The sequence below is a fragment of the Panthera onca genome, chromosome D4 (assembly GCF_046562875.1).
Source record: "Panthera onca isolate mPanOnc1 chromosome D4, mPanOnc1 haplotype 2, whole genome shotgun sequence".
Classification (NCBI taxonomy): Eukaryota; Metazoa; Chordata; class Mammalia; order Carnivora; family Felidae; genus Panthera; species Panthera onca.
Genome location: NC_138351.1, coordinates 5,164,484 through 5,183,834, shown reverse-complemented (window position 1 = coordinate 5,183,834; position 19,351 = coordinate 5,164,484). Strand labels below are relative to the sequence as shown.

The window sequence follows — 19,351 nt, the reverse complement described above, 5'->3', positions numbered from 1 at the left end:
TACTAAAATTAAGTAATTTGGGGGGCATGGGGTTCAGCCTAGTTCTGACTTCATGGGAAGCCACAGACCTTATTTTCATTTGTTCAACAAGAAGAACAAATATTTTCAAGCATCTAATTTGTCTCGGGCACTACAGAGGACCCCGGGATACTATGGCCTGTATGAGGTACAAGGGACAATGCTCCTGGATCTTACAATCTAGCAGTAATCAGGTGTTGGTCCCGAAGAGCCAGAGACATTCTTCGACATAATTTAGAAATCAATCCTGGCCTACAGACTTGAAAAAGAAGAGTGTTCGACCCCAAATAATGAAACTCGGTATGTGTCTCTGGGTTACATTTTCCCCAACTGACCCATGCACCAGCAGCATTACAGGGATGTGTCTGTTAAAAATACATGTTCTTACTCTCATATTTAATAGGAGATACAATTGCCTTTCTCTTTGGGGCTGAAAATGACTTTGGGCTCTAAAGGCCAGAAGATTCCAGGACATTTGCTGGGTTATGATACACTGTCATCAATCACAAGGATTCCAGACTGGGCTGTCTGGCCCTTGGGCTCTACACCCCAATGCATCTAGTACTTGAAGGAGACATCTCGGTTGTTTAAAAAGCAATCGGTGTGATAAGCAGGATATTGGGGGACTTTCTCCTCTTTCTCTTTCAATGTGATGATTACCCCCCAGCGAAACTTTGACATTGTCTCTCCTTTCTCCTAACTACTACCATGACCTGTTTGTAGAAAAAAGACAAAGTCTCCAGCGTGGTGCGTGCCCTGCATCCACCTCCTGAGTGGCAGCCAATCGCAGACATAACATGTGACAAATGTGTGGGGAAATACAGAGGCTTGCGCTGTTGTTGATGAATGGGGATTAAAAGTCAGGTCTTCCTTCCATGTCTCCCAAGCCCCCATTTAACTTAACTGGGCTTTCTAATTTGGAGATACATAATTGTCAGGTGACTTTAGATGAGATGACATACATAGTTTTGCTATTGGGCACGTCTATAGGAATGTTGCTTATTCAAACAAAGTCTGTCTCATTTCCTGAATTATTTATAAATTTGGTTGCTTAATATAAACTAAGTATCCCAGGCAACACGCTGTTCTCGATTTGGGGATTTGACAAAGGAACTTTCATTGACTGCTGGGGTTGCAGATAAATGTAGCACACTGGCTTTTTGGACCACAGTCCAAAGTGGGCATATTCCCATCCCCCAGGACAGGTGGGCAAACTTAAAATAATTAGTTAATGATTTAAAGATATTTTGTGGTCTCCAATGAAAGAAGCTTCATTTTGAGAATGAAAATGCTTCTTGGAGAGTATAAATATGCTTCTGGGTTTTGATTAAATCTCTGAGCCAATAGTCTCTAATTTTTTTTTTTTTTTAATCACACATGCCATCAGGAAGAGGGCAAAAAATTTTAAGCATATAATTCCATGTGTGTGCACATAAACACGCACAAGTAAAAGTTATGGAAAGGGGTAAGATATAAGCAGAAGTCCTAATATTTTTTATCCTACCTCAATGTATACTGCCTTAGAGATCATAGCTCAATGCTAAAGAAACTGTGTCTTAAAAGTAATAATAATCACAGCTAATACTTACAGAATGTTTGTAACATAAAGCACTCGGCGCTTTATATATGTAATCTCCTTAATCCTCAAACAACTGTAGAGAGGGAATAATACTATTTTCCCCGTCTTACAGATGAAGGTCCATTGCTCAAGCCTGCACTGCTAACAAGAGGGATCGCTGCTGGTGAAACTTAGATAGTTTGAATCCAGAGGGCATGCTCTTGCCATGCTGTTACTGAAAAAGTGACCTTAGTTTCTGCAATATACATATTTTAAAGTTTACTTATTTATTTTGAGAGAGGGAGAGAGAGAGAGAGCAGGGGAGGGGCAGAGAGAGAAGGAGAGAGAATCCTAAGCAGGCTCCACACTGTCAGCACGGAGCCCGACGTGGGGCTCAAACCTACGAACTGTGACGTCATGACCTGAGCCAAAATCAAGAGTCAGATGCTCAACTGACTAAGCCACCCTGGTGCCTGTCTGCAATATATTTTCAACTTCTCTTCCTTTTCTTTTTTTATTGTTTTAAAATGATCAAAGAATCACTGAATATGGTTTAAAAAATGTAAATGGTAAAAAAAAATGTACAAGAGGAATGAGAGAAGTCTCCCTTCCCTGCTGACTCTATTTTCTAAGTAACTTGCTAAAAGATCCTAGGTATTGTGATATCAAATACAGGAAACATTTTTTTTTTTTCCCCCTCAGAAGTACAACTGAGTCATTTCTGCCTTCGTTTGGAGTTCTGTCCTGGTATTGGCAGAGTAACTCACACGGGGCAAAATTTACAGAACAACCATGTGGAGGCACTGCAGAGGCGAGTGCAGGAAGGAACTGGAGGGGAATTGACAGTTAGAAGAAAGGTACAGTTCTCATGAGCTTCCCGCTTTTACAGCTTTTTGCGTGAGGACGAGCCTCGGTGTGCATATTCATGGAGGCTAAAACTAAGACACCTGCAGATGTACTGGTTGAGATATCGGAGGAGAGACTTTGGGGCAACCACAAAAGCTGGAAAATAAAGGGAGAAGTCTCAGGAAGGATGGAGCTACGGAGCAGGTGCCCCAAATTATGCGTGTAAATGCTGCCCAAATCTCTGGCTGGCCCTTGATGCATGAGCATGGATGATTCCAAGCAACACAGCTAAGGCTAAAAGAACCAACGAAAGATCTCAGCACTGCCCACTGTGAGAGAGGCAGAGTTCATGTTCAGATAAGTTAACCACCTGCTAAAACAAAATAATCATACTATTCAGGTGAACGACAGAATCCAGAGTCTATAGTCTGTCACATAATGTCCAGAATATAACCCAAAATTATTACACACATGAATAAACAGTAAAACATGGCCCATATTGAAAGCAGTATCTCTCAAACTTTTTGAACGGAGGGCCCCTTTACATTCAAAAATTACTGAGGATCGTAACAGGATTTTGTTTTGCATACTGTATCTATTGATATTTACATTAGAAATTAAAAGTGACAAAATCTAAAAGTATTTATTAATTCAAAAAAAACCAAGAACAAATCTCATGTATGTTAACATCAATAACCCACATTCGTGGAAAGTAACTATTATTTTCCAAAACAGAAACAATGAATGAAAAGAGGGGTGTTGCTTACATTTTTTCAAATTTCTTTGATGTCTATCTTAATGGAAGGTGAGCAAGACTCCTAAATTTGTTTCTATATTCACCCTATTGCAATATTTTGGTTTTGTTTAGGTTATGAAGATAATGTGGCTCCCATGGTTGGAAAGATAGAAATATTTTAATAGCCTTTCCAGATAATTGTGGATATTCTTTTATACTATGCTAAAATTTGACAAGTGCTAGTTTCTTAAATGTTTGTTGCAGTGTGGAATTTGAAGCTGTATCACAGTCTGCAATATTTCACATTCTACTCTATTAAAATCCATTATTTTATACCGCACTTTTAATGGGGATCTTTTATTCATGCACAGTTTACAACATTAGCTTTGGCCATTTATAAAATACTGACTCATTGAGTTATGTAGGTCTTTCAAATATTGGCACACTTCATTGTTCAATATTAAAAAAAAATAACTCACTAATATCATTACTGATCTCATCAGGCAAATCTTTACATATCAGGAAACTCTTATGCTCATGATAGTGGATACAAGTTTTTCAAAATTCCAATTTTCATTTGAAATTTCAAATTTTATTGTGGGCAAAAAATATTGTCACTTTCTTTGAAGTTATACACTCACATGACTCTTTTTTTTTTTTAGAAAGTATCTATCAAATGCTAAATTTTGAGAGAACAGTGGGACTGCCTATTGCTCTTTTCTCTTTTTAATGTTTATTTATTTATTTTGAGAGAGAGCCCCGTTGAGAAGGGGCAGAGAGAGAGGGAGAGAGAGAATCCCAAGTATGCTCTGCACTGACAGAGCAGAGCCTGATGGGGGGCTCAAACCCACAAGCTGTGGGATCATGACATGAGCAGAAATCAGGAGTCAGATGCTTAACCGACTGAGCCACCCGGATGCCACAACCTATTGTTCTTTCATTTAGAAATGATGTTTCATGAAAGAGTCAGCTAGTTCTGCTGAATCAACCACATACTTTTTCTATCTGCTTCATTGTGCAGCAAAAGTGACTCATGCATGAGTCACATCTTGTGACAAGGAATATTAAAAAGATGTGTACTCAAAGGTTGAGATTTATTTATTTAAAAAAAAATTTTTTTTTTTAACGTTTATTTATTTTTGAGACAGAGAAAGACAGAGCATGAATGGGGGAGGGTCAGAGAGAGGGAGACACAGAATCCGAAACAGGCTCCAGGCTCTGAGCTGTCAGCACAGAGCCCGACGCGGGGCTTGAACCCACGGACCGTGAGATCATGACCTGAGCTGAAGTCGGCCGCTCAACCGACTGAGCCACCCAGGCGCCCCCCAAAGGTTGAGATTTAAAGAAACTAATAGTTTATCTGGCTTTATCAAAGAAATTCTTTTTTTAAATATGTATTTAGTTTTTGGGAGAGGGGTGCAAAGAGGGGGACAGAGGATCTGAAGTGGGCTCTGTGCTGTCAGCACAGAGCCTGATGTGGGGCTCGAACTCATAAGCTGCGAGATCATGACCTGAGCTGAAGTCAGACAATCAACCAACTGAGTGACTCAGGTGCCCCTATCAAAGAAATTCTTAAGTAACTATCCAATAGTACAGTTTAGTGCTACTGCCTTGATTCATGCTAACGTGCCAGTGGTTTTATGGACAACTGCTTTTGCACCATCAATGCCAATGTCAACACATTGAGACAGATAACATCTCAGTATTATTATGAAAATGGTGTTGACTTTGCAGTCCCCCAGAAAGCATCTTGAGGAACTTCAGGAGCCTGCAAACCATACTTTCCAGAGCTTCTGCACAAGCGAAAATGTAAACTATGGAGACAGACCTCAAGATGATCCAGATGTCTGAATTAGCAGACAAGTAATATAAAAACAAAGATGGGGACGAAACATAAGAGAGTCTTAAATGTGGAGAACAAACAGAGGGTTACTGGAGGGGTTGTGGGGGGTTGTGTGGATGGGCTAAATGGGTAAGGAGCATTAAGGAATTTACTCCTGAAATCATTGTTGCACCATAGGCTAACTTGGATGTAAATTAAAAAATAAATTAAATGAATTAGCAGACAAGCAGCTATTATAAATATGCTCAAAATTTTAAATGGAAATGTGCTCAGAATAAGTGATTGATTAAGAAATCTCAGCAATCTACAGCTCTGAAGTTTAAAAAATTCACTGGATGGGTTTAACAGCAGAATGGAGAGGAAGTGTGCAGCCCACGTTTAAATAGTGGTTACGCTCCTCCTCCCCGGGGGGCAGAGTATCTATGTAAGTTATTTGGAATTCTGCGTTGGAGATCTGTCTCTTCTTTCCCATTTGTTTATTGAAGCATTTATTTATATCAATGGGATTTATGAATACTTATTTTCCGCTTTGGTTTATAATCCTACACTCCTTTATTTATTTATTTTGTTTCAACTTGTTCCGCATCTGGCCACTGGGGACGTCTTTCACTTGGTTTCTGAGTCTCTTTGACATGTTCCCATGATTGTGGGTTTTTGTTTTGTTTTGTTTAGCACTTTCTTACTTTCTGGCTCTACAACATCCTTCAAGCTCATCTTGTAAATGTTCTATAATGGCCCATCCTAAAACCAGCCATTTCTCCAAGGAGCACTTTTACTGAAGAATGGTATTAGAAACCAAGATCTGGGCACTAAGTGTGCTCATTGCTACTGAGCTGCCATTGCTTCGGGGTCATCTTAGCTGAGAGCAAGGACATATATGTGTACATACTAACCAATGTATACGCACTTATCTCAATATTTCTATTGTAATCATCTGCATCTATACTAAGCTAAATGTGAGTTTACACTGATGTTTCCAATGCCATTCCTTTATCACATGAGTGATCCTAGCAGCAGCCCCCCCTTCCCCCCCCACCCTCCTTCCCCCCCCCCCCCCCCCCCCCCCCGCCTGCCCCACTGGCTTATCTGTGTTCTCCCACTCCAGCAGGGAGAAACTGGCCTCCACCATTTACTCAATTGTCCACTGACTTAAGAAAAAAAAATATAAATGTTAGTATCCATTGCTGGCATTATTCATACCGAAGCTCCACTTGTCCCAGACTTGGCCAGAAGGATCGCTTTCAGTCTGTGTCCTTTCTCACCTCTGCCATTCTTTGAGCATCTCACTGTATTCTCGCACAATAAGATATTCTGGGCTTGCCTTGTGTTTTCTCTGTCTCAGATACAGAATCAGCCGTCTATTGAAGAAGCCATAATCCATATCCTCTTTTTATTAAGACATAATTCTCATACCATACAATTCATCCATTTAAAATGTACAATCCAGGGGCACGTGAGTGGCTCAGTCAGTTAAATCTCTGACTCTTGGCTTCGGGTAAGGCCACAATCTCACGGTTTGTGGGTTCAAGCCCCACGTCAGGCTCTGCGCTGATGGCTCCAAGCCTGCTTGGGATTCTCTCCCTCCCTCTCTCTATGCCCCTCGCCTGCTCTCTCTCTCTCTCTCTCTCTCAAAATACATACGTAAATTAAACAAATAGAATGTACAATTGAATGGTTTTTAGGATATTCTTATAGTTATGCAACCATCGCTATTCAATTTTAGAACATCTCCATCACCCCCAAAGAAGCCACGTATACTTGATCATCCCCCAATGTCCCCATCCCTCCCAGCCTACATGGTGGCCTGTGTCTTCAGAGCCTAGTGTACATGTGCACGTATGTTTGTGTGTATGAGTCACACAAAAATGGCCACTAAGGGATTGGCAGGAGGAAGAGGCAGTATCTGGGAAATTATGACCACAGAGGATCTAATGCAGAGGGTAAGCTTTCCAGAGAGGAGGATAACAGAGGAGTTTGGTCAAGTTCCCCACAGCTGGCAGTGGGGGGTGGGAAGGGTAGGGCAGAGCCCTGAGGATCACTTGAGAAAAGCAGATGATACAAGGTAACAATGAATAATTCGGATTCTAGAGTCGATTATTTGAGGCTTCACTCTGTAATGTATAGCTATGTAACTCTCAGCAATTTAAAGCCTCAGTTTCCCTGTCTTTTGCCTCGTAGGTGGAGGGAGCTCATAGGCACATGTGGTCATTGTTGGTACTTATAAGTTGAACCTGCAAAATCTTGGTAGGGTGTGGAGTGCAGTGTCTGGTCAAGAGGCCTTCTCAGAGGGTGTCCCCTACCATACTGTTTCTGTGGGGACAATGTCCTCGGGTGAGGCTTACTGGAACCTTCCAAGACTTGGGGCATGGGGTTTACTGGGTTTGCCATTCAATCCCTCCCTCTTGGAGGTGAGTATTCAGGGTAGGTGGGAAAGGGAGAGCTTCTGGAGGAAATCCACTCTGGAGACTTAGAGAACCCTTGAAAAACAAGACTATCTAAAAGCATTAAAAAGAGGCCCAAAGAAATTCAGAGGGGCTGTTGTGATTTTTATTTTGGTACTAAAGCATGCGTAAAATTTTCCACCCCTCTTTGAATGTACCGTGACCATTTTTTGTGCCTTAAAGTTATAAATACTTAAAATGCCTCTTTAATACTTAAAGAGCTTTACATTAAAATTACACAACCATGTGATCTCGAACACAATCCTATACATATTCTTTCTATCATCTTCGCATAGTTTTATATCATAGAACATGTAGATTACAAGTGTACCTGTGTGTTACTGTGTAGGTAGGTCATTAAGATTTAACAGGGTATACATAGTTTCTTTTAAAAAAACTTTTTTTTAATGTTTGTTCACTTTCGAGAGAGCACGAGTGGGGGAGGGGCAAAGACAGAAGGAGACACAGAATCCGAAGCGGGCTCCAGGCTCTGAGCTGTCAGCACAGAGCCCGACACGGGGCTCGAACCCACCAACCATGAGATCGTGACCTGAGCCGAAGTCGGACGCTCAACCGACTGAGCCACCCAGGCGCCCCAAGATAGTTTTAAAATATAGTCTCGTTTTCCAAAGTCCAGAGTTCTACTTTGTTCCTCACATAGCTTTTGCTAGACTAGTTTGTCTCTCCACCTGTGGTTGGTAACATGTTGGCAAGTGTAATACCCATTTCATATTACATAGAAGTAAGCCTTAGAAAAATGTCAAGGATGTGGCAAATCAAAACGACTGTCAGCCGCGAGCTTGCTGGAGGCCAGGGGGCCAATCTTATGGACAGATGGGAAGTAATAGTAACCGGATACCCAAAACTCCGGCCCTACCTTCCTCTCCCAAAGTGATGCTTCTTGTGCCTGGCTCCTACTCTGCTCCTGGTGCACATCTTTTACTGAAAAAGAGAAAGGAACAAAAGGGAATTAAATTTCATTGGCCGCCTTAGCATTTAGGGAGAGACTGTGCAAACGGTGATTAAGAACATGGGGATCGGAGTCAGATACATCGAGGTTCAAATTCCGGCTTCGCGACATACTAGCAGCAGAGTTTGATTAAGTAACTTGATCTCAGTGCCCTCATCTGCAAAATGGGGGTAATAATACCAACTTCAAAGTTGTCTGGACATTAAGTAAAATAACGTATCTAAATGTCTGAAGTGGACTAAGAAGGAAGCTGATAAGTGGTAGTTAATAGTATCTATTCTCTTCTTATTTCCTCATGCCAAAGATTTTGTATGCTTATTTCATCAAGCCTATAAAACATGGGCACAATCCCTCCCATTTTACAGATGAAGAAATTGGAGTTAAAGAACTCGTGAGTGGAAACAGATATCATACTAGCTGCATTACAAATGGAGAAATGGAAGCACAGAGTCTTTAAGTAACTTGTGAAGCAATTATTGAGATCGGATCCAAAGCCGAGTGCGTCTGACTTGACATGTTGTAACGGTCATGGTGATATCTGTTATTTGCATCAGCTTTGAAGAACCAATCCTCACAGACTGGGACATGCTTACGACTGCTTTCAGTAAGAACCAGAGTCACAACCGTTCAGGAAGGAGCTGGAGTCTCTACGTTGCGTTCTATACCTTATGCCCTGCTCACCACAGTATAGCTACCATGTGTCACCACACAACCCTCCTCCAGGACCAGCGACTATTATTCCCTACGCTGTGCAGTGTGGTAATTTCAGTGTGTAACATTCCTGGTTCTACAATAAAATCTTCTAGACGATCACTGTAATTAGATTCAATTATTGGGGCAAAAGAGAGATTACATAGCTCTTTAAAGCAACCAAACAGTCGTACTCATCTACTTGCTTCTTTTTAAGCAATTTTTTAATGTTTGTTTATTTTTGAGACAGAGAGAGAGAACACGCGTGAGTGGGAGAGGGGCAGAGAGAGGGAGACAGAAACTGAAGCAGGCTCCAGGCTCTGAGCTGTCAGCACAGAGCCTGACACGGGGTTCGAACCCACAAACTGTGAGATCATGACCTGAGCCCAGGTTGGACACTTAACCGACTGAGCCATCCAGGTGCCCCTACTTGCTTCTTTCTTTAATAATATTTTATTTAGCATCATAGCACTCAATTAAAATTTTTTTTATCTGTCTTTTAAAAAATGTGATGTTAGTTTCAGGTGTAAAACATAGTTATTTGGCAATTATATGAATCACAAAAGATCACCACAGTAAGTGCAGTTACCATCTGTTGCTATACAATGTTACTACAGTATTATTGACTATTATCCCTGCCCTGCACTTTCTGTGACTTATCTGTTTTACAACTGGAAGTTTGTATGAGGTTGTATTACTTTAAAGTTTATTTATTTATTTATTTTGAGAGAGAGCAAGAGCAGGGGAGGGGCAGAGAGACAGGGAGAGAGAGAATTCCAAGCAGGCTCCAAGTGGTCAGTGCAGAGCCTGACGCAGGACTCGATCTCAGCAGGAGAATTCACCATCTGAGCTGATATCAAGAGTCAGACGCTCAACCGACTGAGCCACCCAGGCGCCCAAGATTATATTATTTTAAATAGCATTATGTCAGGTGTTCTGGAACACCTGTATTTGAATTTATAATCTGTTGATGAGCCAACATAAAGATATCAAAGTAATTAGCTTCTAATAAAAGTGTACAATAATTTAGATTGTACAGTAATTCCAACAGCTGAGCTATAAATAAAATTCCTGAGTTTCTCAGCACCAAAGTGAACATGAGTATCAGAAGAGGGGAAAGATGAACTTTTTATCATTTAGGATTTTTTATGCTTACCAAAAGGACTGTCACATATACATTTAAAAATCATACATAACTTTTACACATACATGAAAAATCACTTAAATAAATTGATCAAGGTATTCCTGAAAAAAAAAAAACCAAAAACAAGGAAAGGAAAGGGGAAAGATATAAGAAGAGGCAAAGTTTTTCCTTGTCCTCTGCTTCAAGAGAAATTTCAGAAGTGGCACTTTACAGAAGGTATCATAAAAGGTGCCCTCAACAGCAGCCGCACAGCACATGCACTCATGGGACCCAGCTGGCTTTTTCTTTCCACTTTGGGCAGAGCTGAAGGTATAACATGAAAGAAGGTTTTGCTCAGGATCCAAACGTGTGGTCGACCTACGGCAGAAACGTGCGTGGCAGTGGGAGTATGCTCATAGCAGCATACTTTTCAAACAGTCCTCCTAAGCCCACCTTGTCTTGGCTGAGATCGGAGAGAAACCACGCAGGAGAACATGTCAAACTCCTCTGATGAACACCTACACAAGGGATTGACATTCTGCGTTTGAGGCCGAGGGGAGAGCCATATGCTCTCAGTCCCGCCTCAGCAGATGGTTTGGCTTGAGCCCATTTTGTCAAGACCACGGTGCCTTACCAGGACTCTGGACTCCGGGCAGGCGAGTCCACCTGCTGTTCCCACCCCCTTCCTGAACTCCGCGCAGCATGCCCTGAGGATGTTCACGGGCACGTTTAACGGATGACCTGTGTCTCTTACATACACGGGTAAACGGGAGTCCGGCGCAGAGCTGCTCCCCAGCCAGCCAAACGGGAGCTCAAACATTTCAGCTCACCTTTGCAGCTAAGCTGGGACCCCAGGGCGTATGCCGGGGAGAGCGTGGAGTTCTTATGGAACACGGCCTCCTAAACCGTTCCACAGCCTGGGAAAACTACTTCTTCCTGCCTTTGCTGGATGAGCCTTGACCGCGCGCGCCAGGCTGGGGAGGCCCGGGCCAGAGGCTCCCGGAACGCTCCGTCATCCGGTCTGGGCGGGGCGAGGCGGTGAGGGGGCGGGGCCTAGGGCGCGGACGGGCACCGGAGAGAGGCTCCGGGGGGCGGGACGTGGGCGTGCCCGGCGTGCGCGCGGCGGCGAGCGCGCGGCGGGGGCGGGGCGGCAGCCGCGGGCCCACGCCGTAAACATACAAGATGGCGGCGGCGGCGGCAGCGGCGCCTGGGGCCTTGGGCGCCTTGCAGGCCGGCCGCGCTCGCTTGGTGGCCGCTTGCTGTGCGCGGCTCGGCCCCGGGTGGAGGCTGCCCGGCTCCTTGACGGGCCCGCGGGTCGGCCCTGCGATGTGGGCCCGGGGCTGGGCGCCCGTGGCGGGGGGCTCAGCCCCGCGGAGGGGCTACAGCTCTGAGGTGAAGACGGAGGACGAGCTGCGGGTGCGGTACCTGGAGGAGGAGAACCGAGGTGAGGGGCGCGGCGCTGGCGGCCGCGGGTCCTGGGAAGGGGTCGCAAGGTCAAGCGTCCGGGCTGACGTCAGCGTCTGTTGCGCGGCCGCGGTCGAGACCCCTCCCCTCCCCCACCCCAGCTTTGCACCCAGGTAGTGCTTTCGGTGCCTAAAGGTGTGCTACGGAGCAGCTTACCTGTAAAAGTGGCCCCACTCAGCGCCGAAGACAGAAATGCAGCTTGCGCCCTCATCTCTAGACGAGCCAAGGTCAATAAACCGGGTGTGTGATATTTGCTTCCAGGTTTTGTGCTGGCTGTGTAATCTGTCAACTCAGATATCGGTGGTGGAGGTGGTGGCGGGCGGGGGGGGGGGGGTGGCGGGGAGAGTTCCAGGAGCTGCAGTGAGAATGCACTTCATTCTGAAGAATCTCACGTGTAAAGCTGTTCAGCCGCAGCAGTTTCTCCCCTAGTTTGTTTGAGAAAGTTAGTTTGGGGGACTGGATTGCGATTCCCTTAAACAATTTTTGGGCACGTTTTTGTGTTCCGGGTACCGCGCTAAGCCCTGGGGACCCAGTTGTGGGTGGTAACTGGTCTTGCCCTTGAGCTACCTGCGGCGGAGGGGACAGATGCATTGGCCATACAGTACCGCGGGGGGGGGGGGGGGGGGGAGGAGAGGGCAGGAGGGGGCCGGGAAGGGCTGGGAAGGACGGAACTGTCTGCCTGAGCTCGGTTCCTTTCTCTTGCCCACTTGGGTCGCGAAAGGTGGAATAGCGGCTTGCCAGAGGACCAGTCATTTATTTCGACGTGTAGTTATCGAGCACCTATCATCTGTTAAGCAGACGTGCAAAGGGAGTTAAGTCATGATTGCTGTTAGCGTCTTCCAGCAGAGTGAGGGAGATACTGCTGACCCAAAGGCTTTGCTGACTTTGAATTTGGGGAGAGCTGAAGGGCTGGAATACCCCCAAGAGGCTTGTGATCAGTAACGTTTGGGGATTGGAGGACTTGACAGGGGGATTCTGAGCATCGAGTTAGGATTTTCCAGATGAACTGGGTTCCCAGACATTCCTTACTAGGCAATAGAATTTGGGAGTAGTGCGGGTTCTTAGGCAAACTCTCTCTGTGCCTCAACTTTCATGTGCTCATAATAGGAAAAGTAATACCAACGTTGTATGGTGGCTGCGAAGATTAGATTAGGATGCTAATACAGATTGCCCACTAAGTGTCTAGCTCACAGTGGATGCTCATGGTGGAGTATGATGAGTTATTTCATTTGTTGTTTCTTACTCCAGCGACCAGAGCACGTTCAAACACGTGGAATGGAACGTGTTGTGCTTTTTTGGGGGGAAATAACGTAGGGCACGTGGGGCCGTAGTGTAAGGACAGGCAGAATATTGAGAAATTCGGCTGGAAAGTAGATCGGGGCTGGGACGATTAGAGCGTTTTTGGGTAAGCTTGGTCTTACTGGCATTTCAGTTATGTTAGGTGTACCTGCAGTGCATTAGGTACAGAGGTTGTCCGTTCTGCCAGTAAGGTGCATCCAGTTCTGTATCGTCTGTGTGATGGGGGAGCATGAGGCAGGCGGAGGGGCAAAGCCCAAGGTAGCACCCCCCTGTCCCCACCCCGGGTGGGATCTGTGTGATATTCCTTGGACACTCCCAGCTACCCAGGAACGAAGGAAAGGGGTTTAAGTGCTTGCCATGGTGATGTGGGAAACTAAGGCAAATGAAAAATGAAATTCCCTTTGACAAGTCCTTGAAACCAGCAGAGTGACCTCCCTCTACCCTTTGCTAGGGGCAAAAGAGAACCTTAGCTTAACATTATCCCAACCTCGAGGATCCTGTAAGTCTACTTCCTTTATCTCAACTGCCCCAAGATGTATGCTGGCAATCATACTCCCAGCCTATACCCCCCCTTCCATATAGGTCTCATGACCGAAAGGTCTCATGACTGAGGTTTTATTGAATAGTAATAAATGGCGTTTCCCTAGCAACAGCTAGCCCCTCAAGGTCCTGGAAACCTTGCTTCCAAAATTCTTTAAGAGACTTACTCTATCCCTGACCCCCTCCCAACCTGAGGGTGTATAATGAGTTACCCATCAGGACCCCAGCGCAGCTCTTTCTGCCCATGGGTTCTGTCCCCATGCTTTAATAAAATCACCCTTTTGCACCAAAGATGTCTTCAAGAATTCTTTCTTGGCTGTCATCTCTGGACTCCACAAACCTCCATCACCCCAAAACTTCATCATATATGACTTAAATGAATGCAAGTTGAAAGTAAACTTTCACAAAATGACTGGAAAGTCCTTAAGTTAGGATCAATTGGATTAAGGAGAAGAAATCAAAGCATATGAGACAATTCAAGAAATTCAGATGTTTACAGTTACCCAAAGTGTAAAGATCCACTATTAGGAAATCATGGCTTCTTAAGAAAATGGACCCCGCTTCCTTCGAAAGTTGGCAGGGATGACCACTCAGGCTTGGCTAACATGATAAATGCTGTGCTTTACTGGTGAACCAGCAATAAATAAGCAGTGCAAAGAAAAACATGAGGTCAAGGAATCCTCAGGTCGAGGAGTCTCCTGATGCCTTTGCTTCTCTTGGAGGCTCTCAGCAGCCTCTGACACGAGGAGCCGCAAATTGTCCTTTGCCCTCTTGAGGCTGGTGGCGGGGAGTGAGTGCAGAATATGTGAGCTATATTAGCACTCCTCTGCTGTCTGGGTTCTATGTTTGTTGGGGAAGCGCGGTTATATAATCACGTTTCCTTAGTAGTGATTTCTTGTACTGTTGTCCGGGGCACCAGGAGTTCTAGAACATCAGTCCTCGCCCTGGTCTACGAAGGCATCTCCTTAGGCCGGCTCCTGCCAGTCATTCTCCTTCCCAGTTTATTGTTCCCACTGGTGCCTGGGGTTCCTGTTTTCTAGGCCAAGGATGACTGCTCTGCTCCATTAGAGACTTCCCAGTTGCCTGCAGGCTCCTCTCCAGTCTGCCTTTAGCTGCGTCTAAGCTTTGACTTTTCCCGCTCTTTGCTTTCTGCTTTTGCATGCACCTCCTGGAATGAAATAACCTCTCTTCCCCTTTCTAAACTTCTCCCAGTCTGGCAAGCTTCTACTCATAATTGTGACCCATTTCAGGTTTTTTTTTTAATGTTTATTTTTGAGAGACAGAGAGAGACAGAGACAGACAGAGACAGACAGCGGGAGCAGGGGAGGGGCAGAGAGAGAGGGACACACAGAATCCGAAGCAGGCTCCAGGCTCTGAGCTGTCAGCACAGAGCTCCATGCGGGGCTTGAACACAAGAACGGTAAGACCATGACCTGAGCCCAAGTCGGACGCTTAACCGACTGAGCCACCCAGGGGCCCCCATTGTGACCCATTTCAGAGATCATTGTGAACCGCGTTGGAAAAACTTCTGGCAGAAATAGAACAAATAAGCAACTGTGTCATGCAAGGCATCCTTGATGCCTGCTCCTTGCTTACCGTTCGTATCCAGGTTATCAAGACTTCCTGAGTGTCTTTGAAACCTTTCCACTTTCCTCCACGTGCTTCCTTACCAACACGGCTCTTGTCCGAGCCAGCACCTTCTCCCAGGCAGACTGTCGCTGGGGTCGGCTGGCTGGTCTTCCTACATCTACTTACTTTTCATTTTCAGCAGATTGATTTCTGTCATGTATTTTTCTCATGTTTTTAACAACATATTTTCATACGTTTTATGGCATGGGAATTATGTTGATAAACACGTATATTAAGATGTATATATTTTTAAATCTTTACTGACCCATAGTCCCGTACCACAAAATTCAGAGTGTACAGTTAATTTCAGTGTGTGTAGAGAGTTGTGCAAACATCCCCACAATCCAATTTTGCAACATTTTTATCAGTCCAGAGGGAAGCCCTGTTTTCTTTAGCCACGACTCCCCATTCTCATACCCTGTCTCCCCCCAGAATAGGACCCATTTGTCTATTTTCTCTCTCAGTAGCTTTGTGTATGTTGGACATTTCATATGAGGAAATAATTTATGTTTTTTTGTGGATTTTTCCACTGAGCATTATGTTTTCAAGGTGCATCCCTGCGGTAGCATGTATCGGTACCTCATCTCTTTTTATGGTTCGATGACATTCCATTTTTTGGGTAGATCAGACCACAATTTGTTTATTCATCATTCATACACATTTCAGTTGTTTCCACTTTTGGAGTATTGTGGACAACGTTGCTTAGAAAATTCGTGTACGGTTTTGTGGACGTTTCATTTCCATACGGTGGAATTGCTGGGTTCTCTGGTAATTCTGTGATTAGCATATGGATGAACTACCAGACTTTTCCAGCGTGGCTGCGGCATTTCACATGCCCAGCAGCAAGGCCTCAGGACTCCCCTTTCTGTGCATCCCGGTCAATACTTGTGGTCATTGTGCTTTTTGATTGTAGTCCTCCTGGTGCATTGGAAGTGATATTTCCTTGTGGCTTTGTTTTGGAGTTCCCTAATGGTGCGTGATGTTGCATATCTTTTCATGTGTTTATTGGCCACGTGTGTATCTTCTTTACAGAAACATCTCAAATCTTTGCCCATTTTTTTTTTTTTTTACCTGGGTTGTTTGCCTTTTTATTGTTGAATTGTAATAGTTTTTAATATATTATGGATACAAGTCCCTTATCAGATAAATGATTCGTAAAAAATTGTTTTTTTTCACTTAAAAAAATGTTTTATTTCTGAGAGAGAGAGAAAGAGAGAGTGTGCGCAGGGGAGGGGCAGAGAGAGAGAGGGAGACACAGAATCTGAAGCGGGCTTCAGGCTCTGAGCTGTCAGCACAGAGCCCAATGTGGGGCTGGAACTCACCGTGAGATCATGACCTGAGCTGAAGTCGGACGCTTAACCGACGGAGCCACCCAGGTGCCACCATTTTTTTCACTTTTTAATGGTATATTTGGAAGAAGCTAGGTTTGTATGTGGTTTATCGGAGATATTCTTTCTGTCACTGGTTTTCAGTACTTTGTGTATTACATGTCCTGTAATTACATGTCCTGTTTAGTAACAATAGCTAAATTATTGAAGTTTACAAAACTTCTAAAGTAAAAATATATGCACATGGTGGTAAAATTAAACAATGAAAGCACCGTGGGAGGGTACCAGCCCTTTGTTTTCAAGACATTAACCATTTCTTGCATTCTTGCTGTGAATGGTAATCTTATCCACCGTTCTTACTTTTTAGTCCATTGAATGGATATGCCACATTTTGTTTCTACTTTTTAGATATGAAGAATGCTGCTGAACACCAGCGTATAGCCATTTGTTTGAACGTATGTGCTCATTTCTCTTGGGTGGATACCTAGGAGTAGAATCAACGGGCCCGTGTGTCGTTTTTGGAGGATCTGCCACACGGTTTCCCACAGCAGCTGCACCATTTTCAGGTGTCACCAGCAGTGCCCCAGGGGTCCTGTTTCCCCACACCCTCGCCAGCACTTGTTTCCACAGTTTTCCATCGTGGCCGACCTGCTGGCGGTGAAGCGATGCCTCGTTGTGGTTTTGATTTGCTTTTCCCTAATGACAAATGATGTTGCTTGTTGGGCGTTTGTGTATCTCCCTTAGAAATCTGCATTTAAACCTTTTGCCCATTCGTTTATCTTTTTGTGGTGGGTAGTAAAAATTGTTTTATAATCTGGCTATTAACCCCGTGTCAGATGTACGATCTGCAAATATTTTCTATTCTGCGCGGTTTTTTTTTTCACTTTTTCTCGATAGTTTTGATGAATTATGATTTATCTGTTCTGTTGCTTGTGGTTTTGTTGTCAAATCTATTTAAGACACTGTTGCCTGGCCCAAGGTCCTGAAGATGTGGAACTGTGTTTCCTTCTGAGAGAGTCACAGTTTTAGCTCTCACACTATGTCTCAGGTCTGTTTTGAGATAATTTTTACACGTGGTGTGAGGACAGGGTCCAATTTCATTCTTTTGCGGGCTAATACCTAGTTGTCCCACTGCTATTTGTTGAAAAGACTGTTCTTTTAGCATTGAATGGTCTCTGTACCTTTTCCACAAGCCAGTTGACCATAAGCGTAGGTGTTTATTTGTGGACTCGGTTCAATTCCCTTGGTCTGTATGTCTGTTCTCACGCCAGTAGCACACTGGTGTTTTTGTTTTTGGTTTTGTTTTGGCTTTTTTCTGTAGCTTTGTAGTAAGTTTTGAAATTAGGAAGTGTCCTGATTAAGTCTTTCAACTAAGACTTCAAACTTAGTTTTTCTTTTTCAAGATTGTTTTGACTCTTTGGGGTTAATTCCAATTCCATTTTCCTCTTTCCAATTCCATTTGATTGGTTTTGTATATTTTTTCAAATTATTGATATGTGCAAAAATTCATATACAGAGGGAAGGACGTGACCTTGTGTAGTTCAGATATGTAATTGGAAAGAAAATGTACTATTTCTCAAGTTTTTAAAATTCTGAAGGTTTCAATATTTACATCTGTCCCTAATTCCGTGTGTGTAATTTTGTATTCTTTTACTTACAGGGGCTCCTTAAATTTTAGAAACTTCAGTCCCTGCCAACCCTGGATTCCACCTGGTCACAGTTTCAAGATGCTTCTTTACATTTTCCAAATGTCTTCTAAGAGGTTTTTCAGCCCATTGAGGTCTGCTGTTGTGAACAAACTGGTATTAGTGCTTTGGCCAGGCAGTTAATAGGGACGATATTTTTTAGGAGTATCTGTTAAAATTAAGAATGCACACCTAGACTTTCTACTTCTTGATACTTGTCAGAAATACTTACACTCCTGTGGAAAGGAAACTTTGAAGAATGTTTATTGCAGCATTGTAGGATTTAGGAAAATTCAGGATTGTAGGACTTAGGACAGTTTAGGAACGGTTTGTTTTATTGCTTTTCTTTTCTTTTTTTAAGGAACATTCAGGAACAGTTTAAATGCTCATCAAATGAAACTAAATAATGGAAATTCATTTCACAGAATGTTATTCACTAAAAAGAATATCTTGATAAAGTTCTTTATGGCTGAATGAAGAAGATAAAGGAAATATGTGTGACCCATTTATGTAGATCAGCACCAGCAGAAGATACTCTCTGATCTCACTTATGTTTAATATCAACCATGACCAAAGCCGTAGCACACCACTCTTTATTTCTGTATGGAAATACATTTTCTAGAAGCTTCCATATCAACAGATCATGGTAATACTCTACTGCATCAAAGCGTGTTAGGAGGAACAATAATCATTGAACGCTTACGTTGTAAACTTTACGTCTGTTTTATCACTGATCCTCACTCACACCAGTCCCACAGAGTTGGGAACCATTCGTATCTCAACAGAGTAAGAAACTGAAGGTCAGGGGGGTTAGTTAAGTAACTTGCCCAAGGTCACACAGCTAGTAAGCATTGGCCTGGGAGTTCAGCGCTAGCAACCAGACCTCAGAGTCTGCGTTCTTAGCCTCTATGTACCCTTAAGAGTTGATACCTACGTGGATATCTCCAAGGCACGTCAGATTCACTTGAATTCGAAACCAAATTCGTGAACTCTCGCCCTTTCCACCCTCACCCTGGTTCTTGTTTTTTTATGGTTCTGTCTTGAAATGTCATCTGTCATCCAACAGCTGAAGTGAAAACCTCGTAGACGCTCCTAACACGTTCCGGTGCGGTCAGTTCTCAGTCCGGTCAATCACTAACTCACTGAAATTCTACTTCTTGAACCCTCTTGCTTCCTGTCCT

The 19,351-nt window shown here is 43.8% G+C and overlaps 1 protein-coding gene and 1 long non-coding RNA gene across 12 annotated transcripts in view; one reads left to right on the top strand and one right to left on the bottom strand.

Moving 5' to 3' along the window:
- The window catches only part of LOC132663717 (uncharacterized), a 45,365-nt gene extending 34,108 nt beyond the window's left edge, over positions 1-11,257 (bottom strand). For 2 of the 3 annotated variants that reach the window (XR_013551523.1, XR_009603236.3), the window contains exons 1-2: positions 11,056-11,257; positions 8,320-8,384 (exon numbers count right to left, since the gene is read on the bottom strand). This is a non-coding gene — a long non-coding RNA (uncharacterized LOC132663717). Of the gene's footprint in view, positions 1-6,201; positions 6,360-8,319; positions 8,385-11,055 lie in introns of all 3 variants that reach the window. The other variant, XR_013551524.2, reaches the window with a different exon arrangement.
- Positions 11,258-11,362: 105 nt separating this feature from the next.
- Positions 11,363-19,351, top strand: part of AUH (AU RNA binding methylglutaconyl-CoA hydratase) — a 350,235-nt gene continuing 342,246 nt past the window's right edge. For 2 of the 9 annotated variants that reach the window (XM_078436081.2, XM_078436079.2), the window contains exon 1: positions 11,363-11,669. In XM_078436081.2, coding sequence (XP_078292207.2) covers positions 11,408-11,669 — 262 coding nt within the window. In that variant the 5' untranslated portion in view covers positions 11,363-11,407. Of the gene's footprint in view, positions 11,670-11,740; positions 11,930-19,351 lie in introns of those variants that run through there. The other 7 variants (XM_078436077.2, XM_078436078.2, XM_078436080.2 and 4 more) reach the window with 6 other exon arrangements.